The following is a 24,199-nucleotide window of genomic DNA, read 5'->3' as shown; positions in this document are numbered from 1 at the left end:
AAATTCTGTTTTTAACAGATAAATCAGAACTCATAATTTTACAAAAATGCAAATGCAAATAACAAACATTTGGAAAAATATTCAATCTCACTACCAATCAAGAAAATGCAAGTTATGTGATTGTTTATCAAATTAGCAAGGCTTTAGAAATTATAATATCTATTCATTGTGAAGGAAGATAAGGCAACACAAGGACTCCCTTGCACTGTTGGTGAAAGCATAAACTGATACAAAACTAATGGAAACAAGTTGAACAAAACGTATCAAAAGCTTTAAAAAGCCCATAACTTTTGGCCTAATAATTCCACATGAGACTATTTCTATCTGATAATGGATATAAAGTTCTATATATAAAGATGTTCATCACACTATTATTTATAATAAATATTTGAGGGCCGGCCAGGTGGCGTAGTGGTTAAGTTTGCACACTCCACTTCAGCGGCCTGGGATTCACCGGTTGGGATCCTGGGCGTGGACCTACTCGCTGTTCATCAAGCCATGCTGAGGCGGCGTCCCACGTAGAGAAACTAGAAGGACCTACAACTAGGACATACAACTATGTACTGGGGTTTGGGAGGGAAAAAGAAAAAGAGGAAGATTGGCAACAGATGTTAGCTCAGGGCCAATCTTCCTCAAAAAAATAAAAATTGAAAGTGATCTACATCTCTGCCTATAGTGAAGTGAGAAAGTGACTTATGGTAAAACTATAGCCTGAAAATCACATACAACAACTAAAATTAAAGTTACAAGGTGTTTAATAATATGGGAAAATATTTATATAAAAATGTTAAGAAAAAGCACAGGATGCAAACGTTTATATATGAGTATGATCTTAAAGATGTAAAAATGTTTACAGAAAAAAAAAAAGAAGCAAAATCCTGTTATTTCAATGCTGCAGAATTATAACAATTTTCTTTTCTCATTTCTACTTTTCCCCGTTCCCCCAGTTCATCACAATAAACATGCTAACTTAATACAATAGATGCTCTCTTAACTGGTGCGCCAGACTGACTGACACTCTCCATCATCTCTGTAGAACAGAATAAAGACAGACGCTGGGACATGCTGTCGGCTTGGCTGGTAGGCACCTCTCTATCTAGGGGGCCTGCCTGTTTCTGCTCTCACCAGTTGAGCTGTATACCTGCCAATAGTTTATTGTTTTTTCCCAAACCTCTTCATGCCAGCTGTGCTTGTTACTATAATTATGTAATTCTATTAAATTACATAAATTGATGACATTATGAGAAAAGAAAGAAGATTACCGTTTCAGTGAAAACCAAGTTGAATGCTTTAGAAAGACTCAAAAAGAAAGCTAGAAAAAGGAAGGTATGCAACTAGATGTGGGCAAGACAACCATGTAAGAACTGGAAAAATTTATAAAACATAGAAGGTTTCGCACACTGCATCACAAATTTGCCTTCTTAAAGTCTAGGATATCATGTCCAGCCAACCTCCCATCACTTTCAGGAACTCTGAGCTGACAGGTACCTTTCTGCAGGAAAAGCACATTTGAGCCCAAGAGGGGCAGCATTGCAGGGGGTGAACCAAACTCAGGCTGAGGGAAGCCATGGGGAGGGGAAGTGGCCTGATCCAAACCATGTTTTGGGAAGGGAACAGTGGAGGCCAAGTGCAGCACAGGCTCCAAAGAGAAGAGCTTGGTGACAGAAATATCTACGGAGTCAATCCTCAAGTCCAAAGTAAGACATGGGGGGCTACACTAAGAAGAGGAAGCGGAAACACGAGGCAGGGATGGGAGTTACCAGGAGTTGGCTATGGATAGCTATTGGGCGTGAGAAGAAAGACTGAAGAAGGTACTGGCTTATAAAACCAGATCAATACTACACTAAACTAATTTCGGAAACACGAGAAACAGGTTTTACATAAAAAGGTAAAAATTGTACTCACAGCAAATAGAATGAAATAAAGTCACCCAGATCCAGCTTACCAAACAAAAGACACCCCAGATGGCACAAGATAAAGGCGTGGGGCAGGCAGAGCAGCCGGAGGCAGCACAGCACTCACAGGAGGCACCGTAAGACCCAAAGGGGATGCCAACTGCCTCGGCCACAGAAACACAAGCCATGACAACAACCGCTGATCAAGAGGGTAGATCTCATGTTTAAGGGGAGAAAAGACCATCAGCTTTGAAGGTACATTTTTAAATCTTGAAATCAAGAGGCAAATACTGGCAATAAAGTTAATTGTGTTGGAAAGTAAAAAAAAAAAAAAAAAAAAACTATAAGAATCTACTAGAAGCCAGAAATGTACAGACATCTCATGTGAATAAACTCATAAACTCATCTAATCCTCCCAAAAGCCCTGTGAAATGGATAATATTTTTACAGATGCAACATTGAAACTACGGGTGATATCTGCCCTCCAAGAAGTAGTTCACAGGTATGAAGGCTGTAAAGTTTTTGCCACGAGGAAAGGACTAGAAAATACTTCAAAGCACAGGTGTTAACCATCTCAGTGGCTCCCAGCCACTCATCAGAATCACCCACCGAGCTTTCGAAAAATAAGGATTTCCAAGTCAAGTTCCACCATAGCTGGAAAATGTGAACCTCCAGGATGAGAGACCTGGGAACTGGTATTTTTTTCCAAAGTTCCCCAGGTCAATATGAAGCTCAGACAGGCATGGGAACCACTGGCCTATTGCATCCACTAGTCTTTATAAGTGTTAAAGCTGTAGCCAAGTTAAGACTGAAATAAATGTGCCCACTCTGGGAAAAGTGAGATGTTGCTTCTTTTCCTCTGTTACAGACCATAATTCAGACAAGCCCCCTACCTCCCACACTACTTAACCAGAATAAAAGAAGTTTGCAGTATTTATTTAAAGTTTCAGAGAATATGGCGCTCTGTAGGTTTGCAGTGCCTATTTGTAGAAGCACCAAACTCTCCAGCTTCCACAAAAAGTAGAAAAACTCTTGTCTCCTATAGAAACGGGCTCTGTCAAATGTGTTCTTGCCTCTGCTAAAAGACCTGAAACAGTGTGAATTCAGAAACTTTGGTGCCAGGGTCCATGAGACGGGATACGATGTTCTGTGTTAGCTAAGTGACGTCCAGGTGAGAGGGAGCCATCGCAGGCCAGCCACCCTTCCTTTTCCCATCTAAACACAGCAGCGGTGCACAGCGGTCCAGGCCATGTCAGAAATTTGGCTAAAAGACACCTGAAATTCATGGCCACCCTAATCCCCTCTGGAATAGTTAGGCTGTTATCCACAGTCTATTGGTGGCATATAAGCCCAGGACTTAGAAAAAAATTCATTACCCACTTTTATATCCATATACAGTCTTTAGCACAGTGCTGGGTACTTTAAGCAAGTGCACAATAAATGTTAGCTATATTGTTATATTGTTATATTTATTACTGTAAGCACTGTTATCATCATCATCACCACCACCATCAGGAGTCCTCTATTTCTCATGGTTCGGAGGGAAAACACCTTATTAGCACAAGGATACTGGATTGATCATGTTTCAGTTCTTTACTGCTGTATAACAAACCATGCAAAAAGTTAGTGGCCTAAAAAAAACTACCTTTATTTTGCTCATGAATCTGCAATTTGGGCAGGGCTTGGGGTGGGGACAGCTCGTCTCTGCTCCGCTTGGCAGCAGCTGGGGAGGCCTGAAGGCAAGGGGTGGGGTGGGGTGGACTGAAGCTCGCTCAGTCACATCGGGCACCCGCACTGGGTGGACAGCAACAGCTAGGAACTAGAACAATGGAGACTCCTGGGACACCTCTCTCTCTCTCTCCATGCGATCTCTCCAGCATGCTGGCTTCAAGGCATCCCGATTTCAGACACGGTGGCTCAAGGCTTCAAAGACGCGTGTCCCCAGTGAGAGTGCCAGGCAGAAACTCTATTGCCCTTTATGATCCAGCCTCAGAAGTCACACAACATCACTTCCATGGAATTCTATTCACTAGAAGTCACTCACTAAGGCCAGCCCATAATAATCAATAAGAGGGAAATTAAACTCCACCTTTTGCTGGGAATAGTGTCAGAGAATTTGCAGATATGTTTTAAAACCACCACACTTAAGAAAATAATTTCTCATTCCATTAGATAGAAATTCTTATTGCTGCCAAAAGATACAAATCGGACCAGTCCTGACCAGCCATTGTTCACATGAAAAGACACTCTTTGAATCACTGACTCTACCTATCTGATCCATAAAATCACAGAACTTGAACACACTTTAGATCTTATCTAGATTTCATGGGAAGAAAACTGATCTGGAGTGGCTAAGTGTCCTGTTCCAAGGAGCAGTAATAGTTCTGACTACCACTGCTACAGTATTAATAAAATCATTCATCAGCATTCTCCTATTTATAGGCACTCTTCAAGATATTCTACAAATACCGTGTTGCACACTCTTTTTCATACCTATAGGAGCAGCTGCTGTTTTCCAGATGGGTAAACTGGGGCCCAGCAATGTTATGTGAGTTGCCCAAAATACAAGCTTTGGTTTGGCTTTCGTAAGTAGCCAAAAAGAAGTTAGAGACTCCATCCACCTAACTCACAAGCCCATGCTCAGTCCATTGTACGGCTCTCCCTGGAGGTCAGCTGGTTAGGGAGGTAGCTGGTGGGGCCAGGGTTGCATCTCTGGCTCCTGCTGGAACTCGATGCTATTGAACTTTCTCTACTGAAGTTTAGGCTATCAACAGAATCATCCCTGAGAGGTATCCACAAACTTACACTCTAATGAAAATGCACACCATCAACACTAGATCCTTTCTGGTGGGGAAGAGGAAAGACAGATCTGGGTCCCCAGGGGTCTGGGGTTTTCAAAGCCCTGGAGAGGGAGCCACAGCACCCACCAAGTAGTGAGGCTGGGGGTATCAGCCCTTCACTGGCTGCAGTGGTGCGGAGCTGAGATCTGAGCAGGACGGATGAGGATGAAGAAATTAGGGCAGTCTACTCCTCCCCAAGGGTCTCCTTTTACAAGCTACTGAGGAGCAGTAAAAGAAAAGAGTTTAATTCAAACCACCCATTAGCAACTACTGTTTAGCTTTTGTTTCTCCCCAAACTGCTTTGTACAAGTAAACACAGCCTGAGGGTTCTTATATCTTCCTGAGTGTTCACCTTCAGCTAATGAAGGAAAAGAAAAGGCTTTGAAAAGATATTTCATGAGATTTGTGTATTTTAATATTCGTTCCAGCCCCTTTCTTCAAATCTCCTGGAATCAGTTCAATGTCAGGAAGATGGGTAAGCAGAAAAGAAAATTGAAGTGGATTTTAGAACAACTTGGCAAATTAGCAAATTTTTAATGTCATTAAAGAGCTCTTAAATATTCTTCCCTGAACTCCATCTTTATCTTGTGAATGCATTTCAGTAATTGCTCTAAAGGAAATTGTGAAACTTTGGCACAAACATAAATGTTTTCATGATTTAAAATGCAGTGGCAGCAAAGATCATGATTTTTTTAATTGCTAATTCTTAAACTAACCTTTTCAGTTTGTCTCATCCTGAAAAATGCCAGTTCCTATCAGCAGAAGCTGTAATAAAGACAATGCATCTATTATTTAGTTGTTTATAATTGCAAACAACTTCGCTATATTTCAATACCTGTCCCTCAGCTCCAACATGGAGCATAAGTACAGGATGATTATAACCATTTCATCACTCTGTAAATAGAACACTGGGACACCGAGAAACAAGACTATTTTCTTAAAGCCAACAGCAGACAAAGAAGCTCGTCTAGAACTAGGTGACTTTCAATCCAACCACCTTACCCCACCCCACTTATTGTCTAGCTCAACCAATATTTGCTGATTATATTAATCAAGGACAGAGATCTAGAGTAGATAGACTGGCCTGTCACTAAGGGAGACTAGTGGTCCAGCCCAGCCTAAGTGAATGAGTCAGGATAATTAATACTAGCTGCCGTAACAGAGAAGCTCCAAGATGGCAATAGCTTGACACATATGGTCCAATGCACAAAGACATCAAGAGAGAGCTAGGGAGGGTAGTGCTCTGCTCCACGCAGTCGTTCAGGGATGGAGGACCCTCCCATCTTATAGGCCACCAAGAAGTGGACTCCAAGGCCACTACCGAAAGGTAAAGAGAGCATGGAGGACCCCACAGGAGATTCTGTGGGCCAAGCCTAAGAGTGACAAATACCACTTCTGCACATCTTTTATCACCTAGAACTGTCACATGACCCCACCTAACTGCAGGGGAGGCTGAAAATTAGCTCTTTGCCCAAGAGGAAAAGAAAATTCCTTGGTGAACAATAGCATTGCCTCTGCCACCCCAACTAGAGACAATGGTAGTTCCAGGCTGCCTGTCCCTAATTGGGACGCTGATCTGGTGTAAATGGTACCATAAAAAAGACTTGCTCTTGCCTTCTAGGAACTCCAAACTAAAGTTCTACACTGCACACTCAAACCCAGGTCTGAGGCATAGATCAGGATGGCGAACAGGGATGAGAAGAAGGGTGCACTGCAGGCAAAAGGCTTATCTTCTGAACACAAGGGAACCACATCAGCCATCTGCATCAGCTACATGTTGACAGCCCACCTCCAAAGCCCCACACATATACTTCCAGGGTGTAGGCTCTCAGCGGAATAGTGTGGCTCCTGCTCAAGGCTTGGCATCCATTAAAAAATGACCGTGACAAGATTACACTGATCTTGCCCAATTAAAGCCACCACATGATACCAATAAGATACAGATTCAATTGTAGGGAGGGCACAGGGCAGAAGCCAAGAACAAAGCTTGCCTGGGGCCTGCTGAGAGTTGCCCAAACAGAAGAAGAAATTAACAATGTGCACTTGTCAGCACTCTTGTTGTGCTAATTTCCTTGCAAATATAAGCAAAGCCTTTTAATTAACTTAATATCAATTTCACTTTTCTCACATTTTGTTCTAATTATGGGCTGGATTTAAAGCTCACCCAGCATAATTTAGAGCCCTAGAATTAACAGCTTTACAACTTTACACACTAGTAACTGCTAAATCTGAGGGAAGTAAGGTTCCCTGCCACCATCCTGTCACTGCATCCCCATGCTTGCCCCTCTGCAGTCCCTGGACCAGCTGCCAACACTGATGGGGACTGAGTCCCACACCCAGGAGTCAGCGAGTGCTGACTTCACAAAGGAAGACACAGAAAGGCAGCTGGTGGGTGTCTGGGGTCTGTCCCAGCCTATCGACAGTGATGATATCAGCTAGAAATGCCTGGGGGCACTCACCGAGCCTTACTACCTGTGGTGAGCCCCCACAGACATTTCCCCCACAGGTTGAGGCTGGTCGGGCTCTTGTGGTTTTTATCATGATTGCAAGGTGTATCTCAGCAATAACCATCAGAGAACAAATCTTGAAGAACTCAGAAAATCTTGAAAAAACAAGGTTTATTACTCACAGGTCCTGGAGGGTACACAGCATGCCTGGGGCCACACAGGGAGGTCACAGGTAAGCAGAAAAAGAGAGCAGCCCTGGGATTCTGCCTTTATTAGGGTCAAGGTTGGGGGGCCTACAGTTTCACCGGTTCATTCTTTACTGGAGAATGTAAAACATAGAAGAGGGAATTAAAGTAAGAGAAAGGAAAAGCAGGGTCACTCATGCAGTCAGTTATCTAGGTCATCCAGGGTTTTCTAAAAGGGGAACTTCATGGGTGGGCTAGCCTAGCTCTTTATCTAGTTGTGTAGCTGGCAATATATTTATTCAAGATGGATGTCTTTGAAGGGAATGCCTCAGCAATCAAAAGCTTAATGTCAAGCACTTACATTACAATTAAAAAAATGCTTATTGTCAGGCAATAATAATTGTGATTATATTACAACTTACTTCTGTCTCTGAGCTTCAACTTCCTCATATGTAAAATGGGTATAATAATATAAGTAGGTTTGATGAATAATTAAGTAACACAAAACACTTGATATGAATTAGATGCTCAATAAAAAAACAGTGTATGGTAAACTATAGTATACCCATGTATGCACAAACACCATATATTGTATTTCATCGAATCTAAGATGCCTTCAACTGTAAGTTGCACCATTTTATGTACCCATGAGGGAAAAAAATGTTACCAATTAAACTATGACACACCACGGACTGTAAAATGAATCTTAATTTCAGAGGTGTAAAAATGTGCATCTTAGCACTGACAAAATATGGTTATATATAGTAGTTGCAATCTATGAGATCTCATCTTCAAGTCCAATCCAAGTGAACCAGAATGCCCAAGGACTTGAGTATTCTAGTTAATTGAATTTCTCGTTAGCAAAGAGTCTTGCTTCATCTTAATACTCACTGAAAATGTACTGGGGTGCAAAGGGGATGGCAGACACTGTGGATTTGCAAAGCAAATGCCATTCCTTCTCTCCTCTTTTGCCTCCACCATACTTAACTTTCCCTGGAAAACAACCATTCTCTTAAAGCAAAGTTGGTCATGTGACCATTTTCATGCCCACATATGGGAGCCTGCCAGGGAGACTTCTAGAAATGATTAAACAAGAGCAGTAGATGTGGCCAGTGCTACAGCACTTTCTACTTGGTACAAAAATGCAATGCCTGGAACTACAGCAGCCATCTTGTAATGATGAAGAAAAGACCAAGAGAAACATAATGAGCTATGACATTATAATGTTATCATGACGACCTCATGATGCCAAACCAATGCTAGCTACCACTACTTCTGGGCTTGTTAAGAGAGAACATATTACTTGCTGACGAATTAATTCCTAAATGACATAGAGAGGGATTTTTAAAAATGAATAAAATCTCTTCTCTCGAAAGCTACTGGGTCAGACCATGTAAACAATTCATTATAATACAAGGCTGAGAGGAACAAGGGTGAAAAGCAGACCCATGCAACGTACCATAAGAGCCCAGAAGAAGGGGCAATTAATTCTGATAAGGTGGCAGGAAAGGTTCCAGGTAATAAAGGGCTTCTGAATGGGTTCTTGGAGAATGCATGAGATTTTAACAAGATGGAGGGAGGGGTGTTACACATAACCTGAGAGTTAAAGGACCCTAAAGTCATGTAGCTCTCATTGACACACGCATAAACTTTGGTCCCTAGAAACAGAGTAGAATTAGAACCCCAGTCTCCCTACTGCTGGTTCAGTGCTCTCTCTACAGGAAGGTACAGCACTGACAAGCCATGTATGACCACCAGACACCCCTCAGTAAACGCTAATCACACAATTAGCCATTGTGTCTGAGCTGGGATGGAAGGAGGCTCCTGTGGAACCCTGCTCCCTAATAACTGTCAGCACGCTCGTGTGTTGGTGTCTGGACGTGGCCTCCTGTAATTACGGCAGTGGTTTATTACTCATGCATGGCAAGGCTGAGGCTCTGCAGTTAGCAATGACAGGGACATTATTAAAAGGAAAAACTTCTCTATCAGTGGCTAAGCCGATAGTCATCCACATGTCAGAACAGTCTAAAGACCCGTGAGGAGCAATAACGAAGGCAGAGGGAGGTCTTTCAACCAAGTGAGTCCTGTTTTTTTTTTAGGTGCTACAGGTTTCAGGAAAGGCGGGAGGAGGGGAGGGAGGGAGACTCGGCTGTTGAGGAGGAGCAATTTATCTGCTTCTCTGTGGCTCCTGGCCCCTTTATTGAAGGCCACCCATGGGGAGTTGGCTCCCCTGACCTTCTGGGCTCCATCTTCTAGTCCCTTCAGTGGATGTTGAGGAAGCAGGTCCTGCCCCGCAACATGGCACTCCAGCTGAATCCAAACGGGGTAGGAGGACCCAGATGCCCAGCTATGGCCTCAGAAGGCAGACCCATGGGGACTGTGGTTGCAGCAGCCACAGCTGGAACAAAGCCTGTGTGCAGCGGGCGGCTGTGGTGGCAGCTGGGGTGGAACAGGCTTCTGTGCCATCTGAGAGCAGCAGACAGGGAGGGTGGGAGGGGACTGGATTTGGGGCAGACAACGCCTCCCATCCCTCCTCATCACCAAGGCCTCCCGCAGAAGCCTCCAGCCCCCAGTTTGGGGGGCTTCCTCTTTTGCTCAGGAAGGTATGCGGAACAGAAAGGGAGACCTAACATCAGGTGCTGGGCAAGCTAAGGGCCCAGCTAAGACAGCAGAGCGTGCATCATAAGGACGCTGACCCCTGCCGTGGTGGGACCTTCCTCGGGAATAAGCTGACTCGGAATTAGGGAGTCAGTGGGTGGCTGGAGCAGGGGACACAGAGGGGAGGACCCTGGAGGAGCTGGAAAGAGAATTCCTGACAGGCTCACCACAAGGGGCTGTCCGGGCTGGATATGGAAGGATGGAGCCACAGGGAGCTAAAGAAAGGGGTCTGGTTGGGGGGCTGAGTGGGCCTCTGTGAAGCTGACAGCAGTGGAGGGGAGCAAGGTCTAGGGGAGCACTCAGTTCAGAGCCCCTGAGGGCTGATTCAGATTGTCCCAAGGGAGCCATTCCAGGTGCTGACTCTTAGCTCGGGATGGGGCCCAGGAGGGGGCTCCAAAGTGAGGTGCACCTGGAATCACTGAAGGTCGAGGGCTAGTTGAGTCCCGAATCACAGGCACGGCTGGGCCAGCAATGCCAGCACCTCACACCCACTACCGGATTCTAACCCACTTTCCTGCCTATTCACGCATACACTGAACGCCTATACGACATCAACTCCCTTACGTCACCACAGCGACCTGGTCACCCGATGCCTCCCCACATCTACAGAATTAAGTCCAAACCAGTCTGGGACTCAAGGCAGCCTCCACCTGGTCCTCCAACCAAGCTCCACTTCGCCAGTGAGCTCTTGCCACGGGGCCCACTTATGTCCCCGCACACATTTCTGCCTCTACCCAGTTCCCCTTGCCAGTCCACCCCATGGATTCCCTGTCCCGGGCCGTGACCATCTTCTATGATTTGCTTCCACATCAGGTCCCAGGCGGTCTCACTACCTGTGTCCTATGATCCATGTGTCAAAACTTCTGAGTTCTCTTGTTCAAGCTCAACTCATTGATTAAGGACCTATTGTGTGCCAGTTCAAGCCTGACCACTTCCATGTTCCTTCTAATATTCTTTGGGGACCTAGCGTGAACCTGGCAAAACTACAAATGCACCTTTGCAACAAGACCACAAACGTCTAGGAGGCGGGATATCTGCCCCTCTCTGTATCCTGGCATCTCCCACACCCAGCAGTGAGGAAGTGCTCCCTAATACGTGTGAAAGAGATGTTCTGTGACGGGATTTGGCATGTGGAGGCTGCCATTTCTTCTCCTAGGCCTCAAAAGTGATCCCCCAAAGGCACCACCATTATAAGTAAGCAGAAGGGGGGGGGGAAGAAAGGAGAAGGAAGAAGAAAACAGACGAACAGAGGAAGAGAGAAGGATCCCAAGTTAATTCAAAGAGTCCATGCAAGTTAGAGCGAAAAGGACCTCCTCTTCCCCCTCGAGACTGACAGCACAGATAACCATGACTACGCTCTGCCGCCAAGCAGCACTAGCTGTTTGTGCATTCATGCCAGAAATATTTGCTATGCACCTACTGTGGGCCACTGCCGTTCTCAGCATCAGGAGCACAACGGGCAGCAGGCAAGCCAGGCCGCCTCCTTCAAGGAGTTTGCATTCTCCCAGCTGCCACGCGTCCGGCCCCACTGCTGCACATTTTGAATCCCCATTCATCCTGACTTACAACAACCCCCTTTCACAGTTGAGAGGGTAAGTGATCTGCCCAAGGTCACACAGCTAATAAGTGACAGAACGAGAAATCAAACCCAGTCTGTCTGATGCCCAAGTGGACAACCTTTCTGCCAAAAGCATGTTTGTAAAGACTCGAGGGTTGTCTAATTTAGGTTGTTTCTTCATTTGCCATGGGCTTCCCTGTGCCCACGTTCCTTCTTCCTGTTGTCACTCTGAGCTCTAATTATGAAGCTTCCTTCCTATCCACAAAGCACACCCCTGATTTGGCAACAGCAAAGGTCAGGGGGTTGGATTTCTTCCTCGAGAATGACACTGGTGGCCTCTCTTCACTACCTCTGGGCTGGGCAGACAGCAGCTGCCCCTGCTGGCAGGGTGCCTGACCAACACAGATGGGCCTGCATCTGAGGGCTGTCCAAGAACTCAGCTCCCCACCTCTCCAGGAGAGGCCGGCTGCGACCAGACGTTCTCAGTCCGTCAGAGGTAAAGGAAGGGAGCCTCCCTCCAGCATCCAGGCTCTCCCTGGCTCCGCTCACAGAGCCTTCCATGCACGTAGGCCCAGCCTTCCCCAGAGCCCCACTGAAGGCCTGCATGCAGCGGGTGAAGGCTCACACTGCCCTGGTTTCCTTCTGATGTTCACTGCAGTGATTGACTTTAATATGAACATTTGCCCTCTCCTCCTTCCCCCTTACCTCCTTCCCATAGGACATGCTGGTACCGTCCAGCTCTGTAGTCTACACCAGCACATCTATAGCTCGGCAGGAAAGAAGAAACAGCTCCGGGCCAGCTCTGGCGTCCATAAAGAGATGGTTTCCAAACGCCATCCCTGTCTTTCTGACCCTACCTTGGTAGTCTATAGAACAATCTCTTCCTCTGTCCCTCTGCGCCAGTTCACTTTCCCTGTCTGGGGCTTTGGCTCATGTGTCAGGCTGGGTGGGCTGCACTGGGGTTACCTGGGAAAGTGTTGGTTTTCTGCAGCCCTGACTCCAGCTTCGTCTGCCTGTGCAGCTTGGGGGCAGGACTAGGATAGGTAATTTTGACTTCTCTCCATTGCCACGAAGATTTTCAATTTTCTTCAAGCAACCCTGCTTCTATTCAATATCCTTCTGAAATCTAAATTTGGAACCTAACCCGAATCGATTGCATTTCCTCTTACGACAGAGCTGCCCTGGGCTTACTGGATAGAGCAGTGATATGCGCCCTTCCGATTCACTGCACAGAGACTCTGATGAAGGACAGGGTCACCACCCAGAGCTCAGAGCTTGCACGGGGCAAGTGAAACACCAGACCCCTCCACCGTCCTTACCCTGACTCATCAGGGGGTGCTGTACCAGGGAAAAGTACCATGGTATTTCAGTAATCTTGGCTCTGCCCTTCACTGGCTGTGTCATCCTGGCTAAGTCACACAGTATCTCTGTTTCTCACCTTTCTCGGCTCAAAAATGATAAACAAATAACTTCCTCAGAAGATGACAGAAAGCCAAAAGTCATGTACAGAGTTACATGGGAATTCTAACAAGAAATCTGTCTGTCCCGAGGACCATTTTCCTAATGCCAGTACAAAACCATCGTACCACCATTTTTTAAAATATTTTAACACAGTATTATTTTCTTCTGTACAATTTTTTTAGATTTTATAAATTTTCTACAAAAAATATGAGTTAATTTTATCCTACAAAAAAAGGAATATAAAACCATATTTATGTTATAAAATCACACATTCAAAGAAAATATACTGAAATATACAGGTCCCTAACTTGGCCGACTGCTTCACTTCCAAGCTCCACCGAAGGATCTGGTGCCCTTCAGTCAGGAGGGTGAAGGACCAGGGCAGCCTCAAGATGGCGCAGGCAAGATGGCGGAGACAGATGGCTTCCTCACACTCAACCCCAGCTAAGTCTTTCCAGCTCCTTCCCCTCACTACATCTCCCAATCTAATCCAGCCTTTACAGTGTCAAGGTTATTTCCTCTGTGGCTATCGTTTACCTCCTAAAGCTAGCTCCTATACAATTAATCAATCAGTAAACCTTAGGTGCCTACATTACATGCAAGGTGCTGTGGCAGATGCTGAAGGATGAAGGTGGTATAAAAAGTCAAAAATATGGATCAAGCCCTTAAAAAGCATACAGTCCAGTTCTGGACTCAAAAGATAAACCCATGGAGGCACAAGAATATAAGTCATGGGTGCAAAGGGTCACTGACAACAAAGCCCCAAGCAACCGTGTGGCCTGGCACAACCTCCCCACCCCAGGCAGTGACCGTGAGCCAAGCTTTAAAGGATGGATAAATGCAGAAAGGGGGAGAGGAGGGCAAACCAGGACCACTAGCACTTCTCCAAGACTGAGGTGGAAATGTGGAGGCTACAATCCTAAGGCAAATGCAGGGTATTTCAGCAAGTAGATCGGTCCAGCTCAAGGAGGCAGAGCGCACTGGGCAAGGGTGGGGACCTGGGAGCTGCCTGTTGGGGCTGGCTGGGGCAGGCCCTGACTGTCAGCCTCCAAGCTGGACCATGATTCCTTAGGAAAGAGGGAGCCCCTGGAAGATCGGGGGCCCTTTGGAAGAGATGCTTTCCACTCAGATGCCTGGGGTCGCATGTGCTGGTGGGAGACAGGGGCACTCAGTTAAAGGGCACTCCCGCAACAGTCAGGGGTCAGCAGCGGGGCCTGATGGGAGAGCAGATACAAGAGACAGTCTGGAGAGGAAAAACCTAACCCATCTCTGTGTGCTTTCTCCTCCATACCAGCAGCTCCACTTTCTCTCAAAGTGTCTTTTCCAGCCTGTATTAAGAAAAACAAAACAATAACTGTTTTTCAAAAGCAGGATTCAGGACCTTCACACCAAGAGTTTTAGCAGAGAGGCTGGTCCAGTGGAAGTCTGGGTCACCCCTTGCCCCCTAGCCCAGGGGGCCGCTCTCAGGACACCCAAGGAACCCTGCTTCATGAGTAAGAGAGCACTACGGGAGGCTGTGCTCACAGCCAGGGGAAGGTGGGCCCTCCCTGAGTCCCTCCTGCTGCAATTTCTTAAGAGTCCACAGGAAAGGTTTGAGAAATGTGAGCAACCTTTAAAATGCCAGCTCCCACTTTGTACCCAAGGGGCTGGACCCCAGTGGCCTTGTTCCTACTGTATGCCCAGTGCCCAGCTCTCACAGGCCCCCTATTAATTCCTGAGGAATAAAGAACGCCAAGGTCAAGGTTTCCTCCTCCCCCTTCAGTAGCAATGGATGGAGACAGGCCGCAGAGCAAGAGGACGCAGGAATCCAGGTCCCATCTCCCAGGCACGGGGAGACCTCTCCCTCCGCCATCCTCCTGCTGCATCAGGTGGACCAGCAGGCCTGGCGCATCAACAGGTGGGACACGCATCTCCCCAAACAAGCACAGACAAAGATGAGCACTGGGGGGTGGGGAGGGGAGGAGGAAGGTCCTCTACATTTCACAACTTTTCCCTGCCCTCTTCCTCCAGGCTTACTTTCACTACCAATTACACTCAGCAGCCAGGAAGATAACACCTGCCTAGCTGCAGCTTGAATTCCTGGCTTGCCCTGGAAAAGCTCTCAACTCAGCCTTCCTGCCAGCTCCTCCTCAGAGGCTGCAAGTCAAGAAAACTCAGCCTTCCCACCCCACAGCGCCCGACCTAACCAGTCCGGAGTGCTGGACACCCTCACTCCCCCAGGGAACTGCTTACACGGCAGAAGAGCCGGCACAGAAACAAGCCAGACCCCCAGCCCATCTGAAGCAAGCTCTTGGCTCCTCACCAAGAACTTGTCCCCACTCTCACCCCAAGCAGCTGGCGCTGGTGAGCGAATGAGTTTTCCTCTTTGCTCATCTTGGTGTAGGCAGTAGAGTAGAGGGCAGTGGGCCACAGTCCAAGCCTCAAGCTTGTCAGAGATGCAAAGTCCTGGGCCCCTACCCCAGATCCACTGAAGCAGAGACTCTGGGGGGTGGGGTCTAGAAATCTGTGTCTTGACAGGCCCTCCATGTGACTCTGATACACGCCAAAGAGTGAGACAGGCTGATGCAGCAGCTGAGAGCCTCGATTCCAGGACCAGACTGTTCAGGTTCAATCCCCAGCTGTACCACCCCCTAGCTGGGTCACGTAAGCAAGCGACTTAGGGGAGAGTATCAGCACCTATCTCCTAGGGTTGCCATAAAGACTATATGAGTCCCTGCGTGTGTGTGGCACTTAGTAAATACCATTTAGAATTTCATTATTCCTATTCGGGGCATCTGGGGGGCGTGGCTAGATCACATTTAGTTTCCTAACTGAAACTATTACTAAAATGACTTGCATCCCTGAGCACAGTGAGGGATCCCAGGCTGTCTTGCACTCTCTCCTTTGGGTTCTGTGGGTATATCCACGGCAGGTTATCTGCGTAAAATAATAAGGCCCACCCCACAAGCTTCTAATTCATCCAGAAACCAACCGTGGGCTTTTGTTTCATTCCGTGCTTCGGTTTTTTGACACTCAGAAGAGCTCCCTCACGACCCCGCAGGCTATACCCACGGCCAGGCTACACTGTCTGCGCAGGGTCAGCGGGACTGCAGCTTCCCCGTGCAGATACAAGTTCAAGGCATCCCCTGGATACTTGCTGAACCACACCAAGAAGACCAAGGGGTCCTTTCAGAGAGTGCTCAGAGATCTGACCACATCCCACCAGGAAGGACCTAGAAAGGATCATTGGAGAGCAGGAAGAGAACAGTCTGATGTCATCCTTCTCCCTGCCACCAGGCTGGTCTCTTACTCTAACTACAGGGAAGACAGTAGAGCTGGGTCTTCCTAATGTAGACTCAGACACAGGTACAGGTCTGTATTTGCAGCTCCACATACTCCTTTTGTCATCAAACTTAATAATCCTTATAATTAGGAGGAGACAGGAGACAGAAGTGGTTAAGAACATAATCTCTGTGGTCAACCAGACACAGGGTTCTGACTCCAGACTCTACCACTTACTAGCAGCAGGACACTGGGCAACTCTCTTAACCTCCCCAAGCCTCCTTTTCTCATTTCTGACACGGGGATGGAATGGAACCTCCCCGCACTGATGTGAACATTCAATGAGACAATGCATTTGTAACGTCTTTGCACAACGCCTGGCACACAGCAAGAATTCCACCAATTATTAATATCATTACCTTATGACTATCTGTAGTTCTGGAACTACCATGAGAACATGAGTTAGAAGCTCAGGAAGGAGATGCCAGCCTTGGATCTGCCTTGGATACCAGCCATATGGACCCTGGAGAGCTGCCTGTACTCAAGTAGGTAATACTCACTCTGACCTTGGGGACAGCAAGTGTCCAAGGACCCGTCAGTGCCTGGATCAGATGTGACCAGGGCACGTTAAAAGTCTCCTTCTCCTGAAGCACTGAGGAGTACATTTTAGATGGGACAGATTCTGACGACTGTCATTAATTCGATGGCACACCTCGCTTTGCTACACTCTGTAACAACCTGCTTCTCCAGAACACCACGAACTTGAACAATCGCCCTTAGGCAGCTCCCAGGGAGAAATCGGGTGTGTTTTTAATACCAGCCTCTGCCAAGGCGGCGGGAAGGGAGGAGTCCTCATTATTAGCTGTGCAGCCCGCCTCTTACAAAGATGACATAGTCATCCAACTTACTACCGAAGCGCATTAGCTCCAGACCTGAGGCCTTGACTTTGCAGACATTTAAGCCCGCCACTGTCCCTCCCTGTCCGACCTACCAAACGCTAAGCTGTAAGAGCTATTTCCTCTAAGTCGGCCTGCGCCTCCAGTCCCATTTGGCGGCGCGACTAGTTTCTGCACTTGGGCTGGAGTCGCCAGGTAAGGATTCCTGCACGCAGGGACCGGGATACTGATATGTGTCCACGATAAAAGCAAACTTACAGCTGGGGCACAGAAACGAAGTAGGTAGTTCTTTCGAGCAACCCTGGCCTCCCGGCGGAGACGGGGCAGAGAGGGTAACAGCAAGCGCGCGGGAGCAAGGCACTGCCGGCTCCCCGGCACGGTGCGCAGAGCTCCCGGGGCTTACCCTGTGCCTGGCCAGCCCTCGCCGAGCCCCGTGGGCGCCGGCGCGCGTCCTTACCATTCAGTTGCCGGTAGACGATGTCCTCGAGCAGCGAGAGGCGCTTCAGGACCGCATCTTGGATGGGGCTGGCGCTGTGCGCACTGAGGTTGGCCGCCTCGGCGCGCGGCCGAATCTCGTGGAAGGCGTCTCCGCTGCGCACCGCGATGGGCCGGCACTTGGCCAGGAAGAGCACGAAGCCGGCCACCGCGATCAAGTTCAACACCAGCAGCACTTTGACTCTTCTCAGTGAAGCCATCAAACACGTCCGGCCGGCCCTCACCCCGGACCTGCGCCCCCTCGGGCTCCGGCGAGGCGCAGCGCAGCCGAGGGCCGCGCGAGCCTCACACTCCAGACGGCCGGAGAGGATCCCAGCCGCTCTCGGCCCACAGCGCAGATGCTGGGGCAGCGGAGATGGTTGGGGGGAGAGCAAAATCGCTCACATGGAAGTCCTCGGTCTGTAGAAGTGCTTCCCGAGATGCCTCCTCAGTCCACCGCGCGCGGCCCCTTTCAGGCGCTTTGGCTTCTTGACTAAGAGCCCGGAGCCGGGGGGCCGGGGTGGGGGCGGGTCTCTCCTCTGCACCGGCAAGTGTTTCGCTGCTGGACCTCGGCTCGCCGGGAGCTGGGCTGCGGGTGCAGCGGACCTCCGGGTCCGACGGGCCAGCAGGCGGGCTTGTCCCGGCGCCGCGGCGGGAGCGGCGCGCAGGTGCCGGGCTCAGGGTTCGCCGCCCGCCCGCGGCAGAGCGCGCCGTGCCTCTGGCCACACAGCCACCACCCTAGTCCGCAGGCAGCCGTCGCGGCGCGCGGCCAGTGGTCTTCAGCCGAGGACCCGCTCCCCGGGGCGGGCGCCTTTGTTCCGCTCACCGACTCGCTCCGTCACGCCGGGCAGAGGGAAAGCCCGCGCCCGGCGCCCGCATCCTCGCGGCTCCGCAGTCACACTCAAGTCTCAATTACTCTCAAAGTGGGGACAGCACTAGGGGGCGAGCGAAGGGGCAGAGCGCGACGTCCTCTCCGCCCCTCGCGCCGGGGGACACCCCACCCAGCGCCAAACTCACCAGCGCGCACAGCGCCGCGGGCTCCAGGACACGTTCCAAGTCCCAACCCCACGCAGCGAGCCTTCGGGGCCTGCGGGTCACACTGGCCTCTCTCCGAGCTGGCGCGTAGGGAGGCTGGCCAGAAGGAGGAGTCGGACCTCAAAAGTCACAGCAGTTCTCTACCCCCCTCCAAAAACGTCGCGGGGAGCGCGGCAGGGAGGGACGCGCGCCGGCGCACCCTCTGCTCCCCAGAACAGGCAGCGCAGCTCGTCCCGCGCCCTCAGGAGCCAAACGCCGAGTCTCCTAATTGGCGGACGCAGTGATATCGCCGCTGCGGCACCGAGAGCCCATACAGCCCCGGGGCTGGAGAGCCCGGAGGGGACGCGCAGGTGGCGGCAGAGGGCGGGGCGCGGTCCGAGGGGACTGGCTGCAGCGCCAGCTCCTCCTCCGCCGCTCCTAGTCACCCCTCTCCCCGCGAGCCTGTCGGCCGCCGCCGCCCCCAGGCTGCCGGGCGCACAGCTCCCGGGCTCGCTGGCTCGTGCGCGCGCACCCGTAAAGGGTGGGGGCGCCTGGGGAGTAGGGACCGCGCGGGATGGGGGCAGTCAAGTCATGTCGGTTGCTGCTCGCGTTGGAGGGACCCTTTGGTTCTCAGCACTCCCCGAGCAGGCGGGTTCGTTCCATCCTCGTTGGCGATGAAGACATCCCTTTCTGTGTGCTCGCAGCTCCGCTTTGCGTGGCCAGGAATGGCTAGAGGGAAAATCTGGCCTGGAGACTCGGATTCTGTTACTTTGGGAGCCAGGGCCTGCCTTAGCGGGCCGGGTGGGTTCTCTCCGTGTGAAAATTCTAACCGTGCAAGTCCCAGTTTCTGGGTCCACCCACACCTCTATACGCATTTTATTATAAGAATCGTATTTTGGCTACTGGATTTCCATGATCTCTTCCTCTTCCCAAAGCCAGGAGCTTGAATGCTGGAATTCAAAGCCTGTCGTAGATCCATTTAATTCCATGGGCCTAAAAAAGAAACCAGGCTGCCAACTAATAAAGATCTGGCAGTGAAGCCCTATGAATCTGGTGGTTTCTGCCTCATCATTTCAATCTCATTCAAGTTTTTTGTTTGTTTTGTTGCTTATTTATTATTTTAAATATTGATTTTTAACACAGAAAAGTGCGTGAAAAAATAGAACAATCTTTCCATTACATCATTTGGAACTCTGTACCTGGGCTCAAGATCATCTTTATGGTTTTTGTTTTGTATAATGTACAAGAAAGTGAATACAAAACCGTTAAACGAAAAAGCCACATCAAAAGCCACAAGAGACAGTTTTTAACCACAAACGTTGGGCGAAAAGAGGTTGAATAGAAGGGAACCTGAGTTATTGAGCAGTTATGACACGACAGGTGCTGGGCCAGGCATGGTCCCCACACTTTCTCACTGAATATCTAGTTGAGTTAGGTGCTATTCTAACTACGCTACAGATGGAAGCTAACACAATCAATGGAATCTTCTGCAAAAATACTTCTTGTATGTGCGGTCAGGTGCAAGACTGAGGCTGGGGAGGCTGAGGCATTGGGCTAGGCTCCCCCAATAGTAAGTGGCTCTAAACCCAAGTGGGTCTGACTCCAAAGCATGTGCATATTTGGGAGTAGGAGACAGGACGTAAAGTAGAGGAAACAGCCTCAAAGTAACAGAGAAGTTTCCAGGTAGGATTCAACTTTAGAGATTTCCTTCCTCCCTCTAAAGCCAGAGAGATGGCTTGCCCAAATTAACTGATGATCTTATTGTGCATCTTACAGGCCTCTCCCCTCATCTCCCGCGTGCATCCTGGACAGCTTCAATGTTCGTAGATGACTTTTGACACTCTAGACTCAATGAGTGACCCACTGTCCTGGTCATATCCTGAACCCTGTCATCACACAGAAGTGCTCCACTCCTGCAGTCCTGCCTAATAGCGCACACTGTGACCACTGCTCCCCAGCCTTTTACCTCTCCCACTCTCAACTCAAACCAAACACATTCTCCAGCCACCAGCTGCCACCAGCCAGCAACCCCTCTCTCCCTCTCATCTATCTAAGCCTTTCCATCCCCTCTTAAGTTCCTTCTCTGCCCTTCCTGGTTCTCTTGAGTTCTGGTTACTCACTTATTTCAAACACATTCCCAGTAGTGTCCACAATTCACACACACTCATATACGTGTTCTCCTACTGCCCCTAGCCTGACAAATCCCCATCTCTGAATCAATCTCACCAAATTCTTGCTTGCCCATGCACCCAGACAAGAGAATGCACCTGGGGAAAACCACATCACCCCAAAGCTTGGCAGTGTCTAACTTGAGCTGGACCTTCAATCCTGCTCAAAAACAGTGTTCCATGTCCCGAACCAGCTCCTCTCCCCAGAGGTGCCCAGGGTAGACTTCAGAAGTCCATAAACACCACTCAATCGCATACAAAAATTTGTGTGTATATGTCGTACAGGCATTTTTCTGGGGAAAAGACCTATAACTTTCATCAGATTCTCAATGTGGTCAGTGACCCCAAAAATGTAAGGACCCATCTGACATATGTTAAATATGCAAAAACATAATCAGCTAAATATTTCTTGTGTGCCAGCTGCTTATGAAATCTGTGGTGCCAACACATACCAAGTTAGTGGAGCTCTCCACTTATGTGCAGATCTTGATGGAAGAAAGAAAACTCTGGTCTAAGGCCAACGTGCTTGTATGAATGATGCCTGAATGATATGAAGCAACTGAATTGAATAGGTTCCGCCTGCCTGTGAGTAAATTCTCAGCCCAGAAGGAGCACATTCAGCCACTTAAACTATATACACAAAGATTAAAGGACCCGTTTACAGAGTCATCAATTGCCCTGTACCCAGATGCTCCCAAAGGGGTGGGCAACCTTCCTCATTCAATGACTGCCATCTGTCTAGACACCATTTGCCCCAATCCAGATAGTAAAAACAACAAAACTACACCTCAGTGGCTATGTGGCCTGCTCACCAAGAGATCTGGATCCTATTCCGCCTCTGTTACCCAGAAGCAAATCAGTCTTGACTTTAAGAAATTTATCCTAGATGGCTCCAAAAATCTTTCTCAATCATAAAACTCAGTTAAACTACAAATATTTTTTAAAAGAAGTTTATTGGTATGTTTGTTTGTTTAGCAAACTGAAAGGAAGGAAATTGACGTATTTCCGTCTGGAGGCCACCAAAATTTTGATTACAAATACATTTTTCACTCACCAACCATGGTTCATGGGACGTGTAGCTTTGACTTGACTCTGTCACCTTTGCTTGCCTGTTAAAGATTTCTCACATCTCACCCTGGTCTATCACAGGAATTAAAAATACTGGGAAGTTCACCAAGGAAACCAGGGGGTCACCTCTCTACAGAGGTGCACCAAGACGCTTGCAAGAAGCAGAGGCGGAGTGAACTCTCACAAACCCCTGAGCATTGCAACAAACACTGGAGGGGGAAAAAAAAAGACATGAATGTACCCCGCCATTCAAGAATTCACAGTGTAGTGGGGAGAACGCTAAAGAGGGGGGATAAGGAAATGGGGAGAGACCAAGCTGTGCTGAGAGCCTGCCCTGTGTGCCAGGCATTGCCCACACATCAGCCTCACCACTTATTAGCTGTGTGACTCTGAGCAAGTTACCTAAATTCTCTGGGCATCATCTGTTTCCCCAGCTGTAAAACAGGAATAATATCCATAATACTACCTCATGAAGTTGCATAGATAAATAAGCTAGTATGTATAAGTCACTTAACACAGTGCTTTGTGGAAATACACAAAGACCACCGAAGTGAGGACAAGCAAATCCTGGTCATTCAGAGTTTGCTATTGCAAGGGAGTCAGCCACCAACACTTGTGTTTGGCAGCAACTCAAAGGCAGAGAGGAGAGGGAAAGCTTTATAATGGGAAAAGGAAAAGCTTCCGATATACCCTGATTGGAGGCTGTTGGCCTGGGAAGCTAGAGGCAGGATAACTAGAAGTGGGGCATCCTAGGTGATTGGGTAGGGGAGTATGTTTGGCTTTCTTTGGTTGGTCCTAAGTTGCAGGCAGGGACAAAAATTAGGGAAGCTGGCAGTTACAGGCCAAGTCCTTTCCGTTTTGAGCTGATTGCTGCAGAGGCTGTGGTTGGGCTTTCCCGGCTGGTTGCTGCAGAGGTTGTGGGTCAGAGTTCTATTTTCACAATCTGGTGATTGTTTGTTTGTATTTCAGTCTCTCAGTGCTCAATAAATATTAGTTATTATTGCTATTATTAAAATCACTAGAACTGATGGGGCTGGCCCAGTGGCATAGTGGTTAAGTTCATGTGCTCTGCTTTGGCGACCCAGGGTTCAGGGGTTCCGATTCCTGGCATGGACCTACACACTGCTCATCAAGCCATGCTGTGGAGCCATCCCATATACAAAAAGTAGAGGAAGATTGGCACAGATGTTAGCTCAGGGAGCATCTTCCTCAGGTAAAAAGAGGAACATTGGCAACAGATGTTAGCTCAGGGCCACTCTTCCTCACACACACACAAAAAAATCACTAGAACTGAGAAAGGCTTGTAGTTGGTGGAATCATGCATCAAAACCAAGTCCATGCGGCTGAGAGACGTAGGCCACCCCCACCCCAGGGCCTTCTCCTCTGACCACAACCCTATCAGCCAGCAGTAGTGGCCTCTAAAGTGGGTGCACAAGACAACCCACTGGGGTACAGGAGGAAAATGTTAGAACTTCTGTTTACTGTTATCCAAAATAAAAAAAGAAATCAAAATTTACCGATATGTAATGTATGCAGTGGCAGTCACACATGTATATAATTTCTAAATAACTCTACATCTAATGGGTATGCGTGTTTCACATCTTTTCCTGGTAGGGCCCACCATGAAAAAGCAATAGTTGCCTACTGGCCAACTTGCATGGCAGCCCTGGGGTTGCATTTTCACTACAATTCTTCCTTTCTACTAGAAGTTGGATTCCTTCTAAACTCAAAGACTCTTTTAAGGCCCAGCTTAGCATCCCAGTCCCCTGTGGAACCCTAGCAGAGAGCTCCAAACATATGCACCTTGTTATCTACAAATTATCCACAAATATATCCACAAATCTACAAAGTACCTGTTCATTCACTTATTCATTAATTGAACATGTATTGAGTGCTTGCTGTGTGCCATTGTGTGCAGGCACAATGTTCCCTGCCCTCTTCGGGCTTATCGCTAGCAGGAGAGGCAAATAGCAAACAAATCATAACACCCAAATTATTAAATTGCAGTTAGGAGAAACCATGTGCCCAGCCCTGGGGGACTGGTGGGCTGGGCCTGTTCAGAGTCATAGTGCTTGCAGAGGGTCCAGTGCAACTAGCTGCTCTGGGGACTGCCCTTCCCTCCTCCCTGCCCCTGGATCCCTTCTCATTTTCACCCAGGGACCCTCACACTCCTCCCAAGGACAATTGCTCAGGAATCCCTGGGCCCGGAAACGTTCTTCTGAAATGTAGATGAACCTTACTCTGGTCTTTCATATGCACATGTTTCTATTTTAC

The 24,199-nt window shown here is 48.4% G+C and overlaps 1 protein-coding gene across 1 annotated transcript in view; it reads right to left on the bottom strand.

Annotated features, from left to right (window-relative positions):
* The window catches only part of GALNT17 (polypeptide N-acetylgalactosaminyltransferase 17), a 437,269-nt gene extending 419,093 nt beyond the window's left edge, over positions 1 to 18,176 (bottom strand). Inside the window, exon 1 of the mRNA XM_058569476.1 lies at positions 17,659 to 18,176. Coding sequence (XP_058425459.1) covers positions 17,659 to 17,896 — 238 coding nt within the window. The 5' untranslated portion in view covers positions 17,897 to 18,176. The remainder of the gene's footprint in view (positions 1 to 17,658) is intronic.
* Between the last annotated feature and the right edge of the window lie 6,023 nt (positions 18,177 to 24,199).

This window comes from Diceros bicornis, chromosome 26 (assembly GCF_020826845.1).
Source record: "Diceros bicornis minor isolate mBicDic1 chromosome 26, mDicBic1.mat.cur, whole genome shotgun sequence".
Taxonomy (NCBI): Eukaryota; Metazoa; Chordata; class Mammalia; order Perissodactyla; family Rhinocerotidae; genus Diceros; species Diceros bicornis.
The sequence above is the reverse complement of the archived record's forward strand: the minus strand, read 5'-3'. Positions and strand labels throughout refer to the sequence as shown.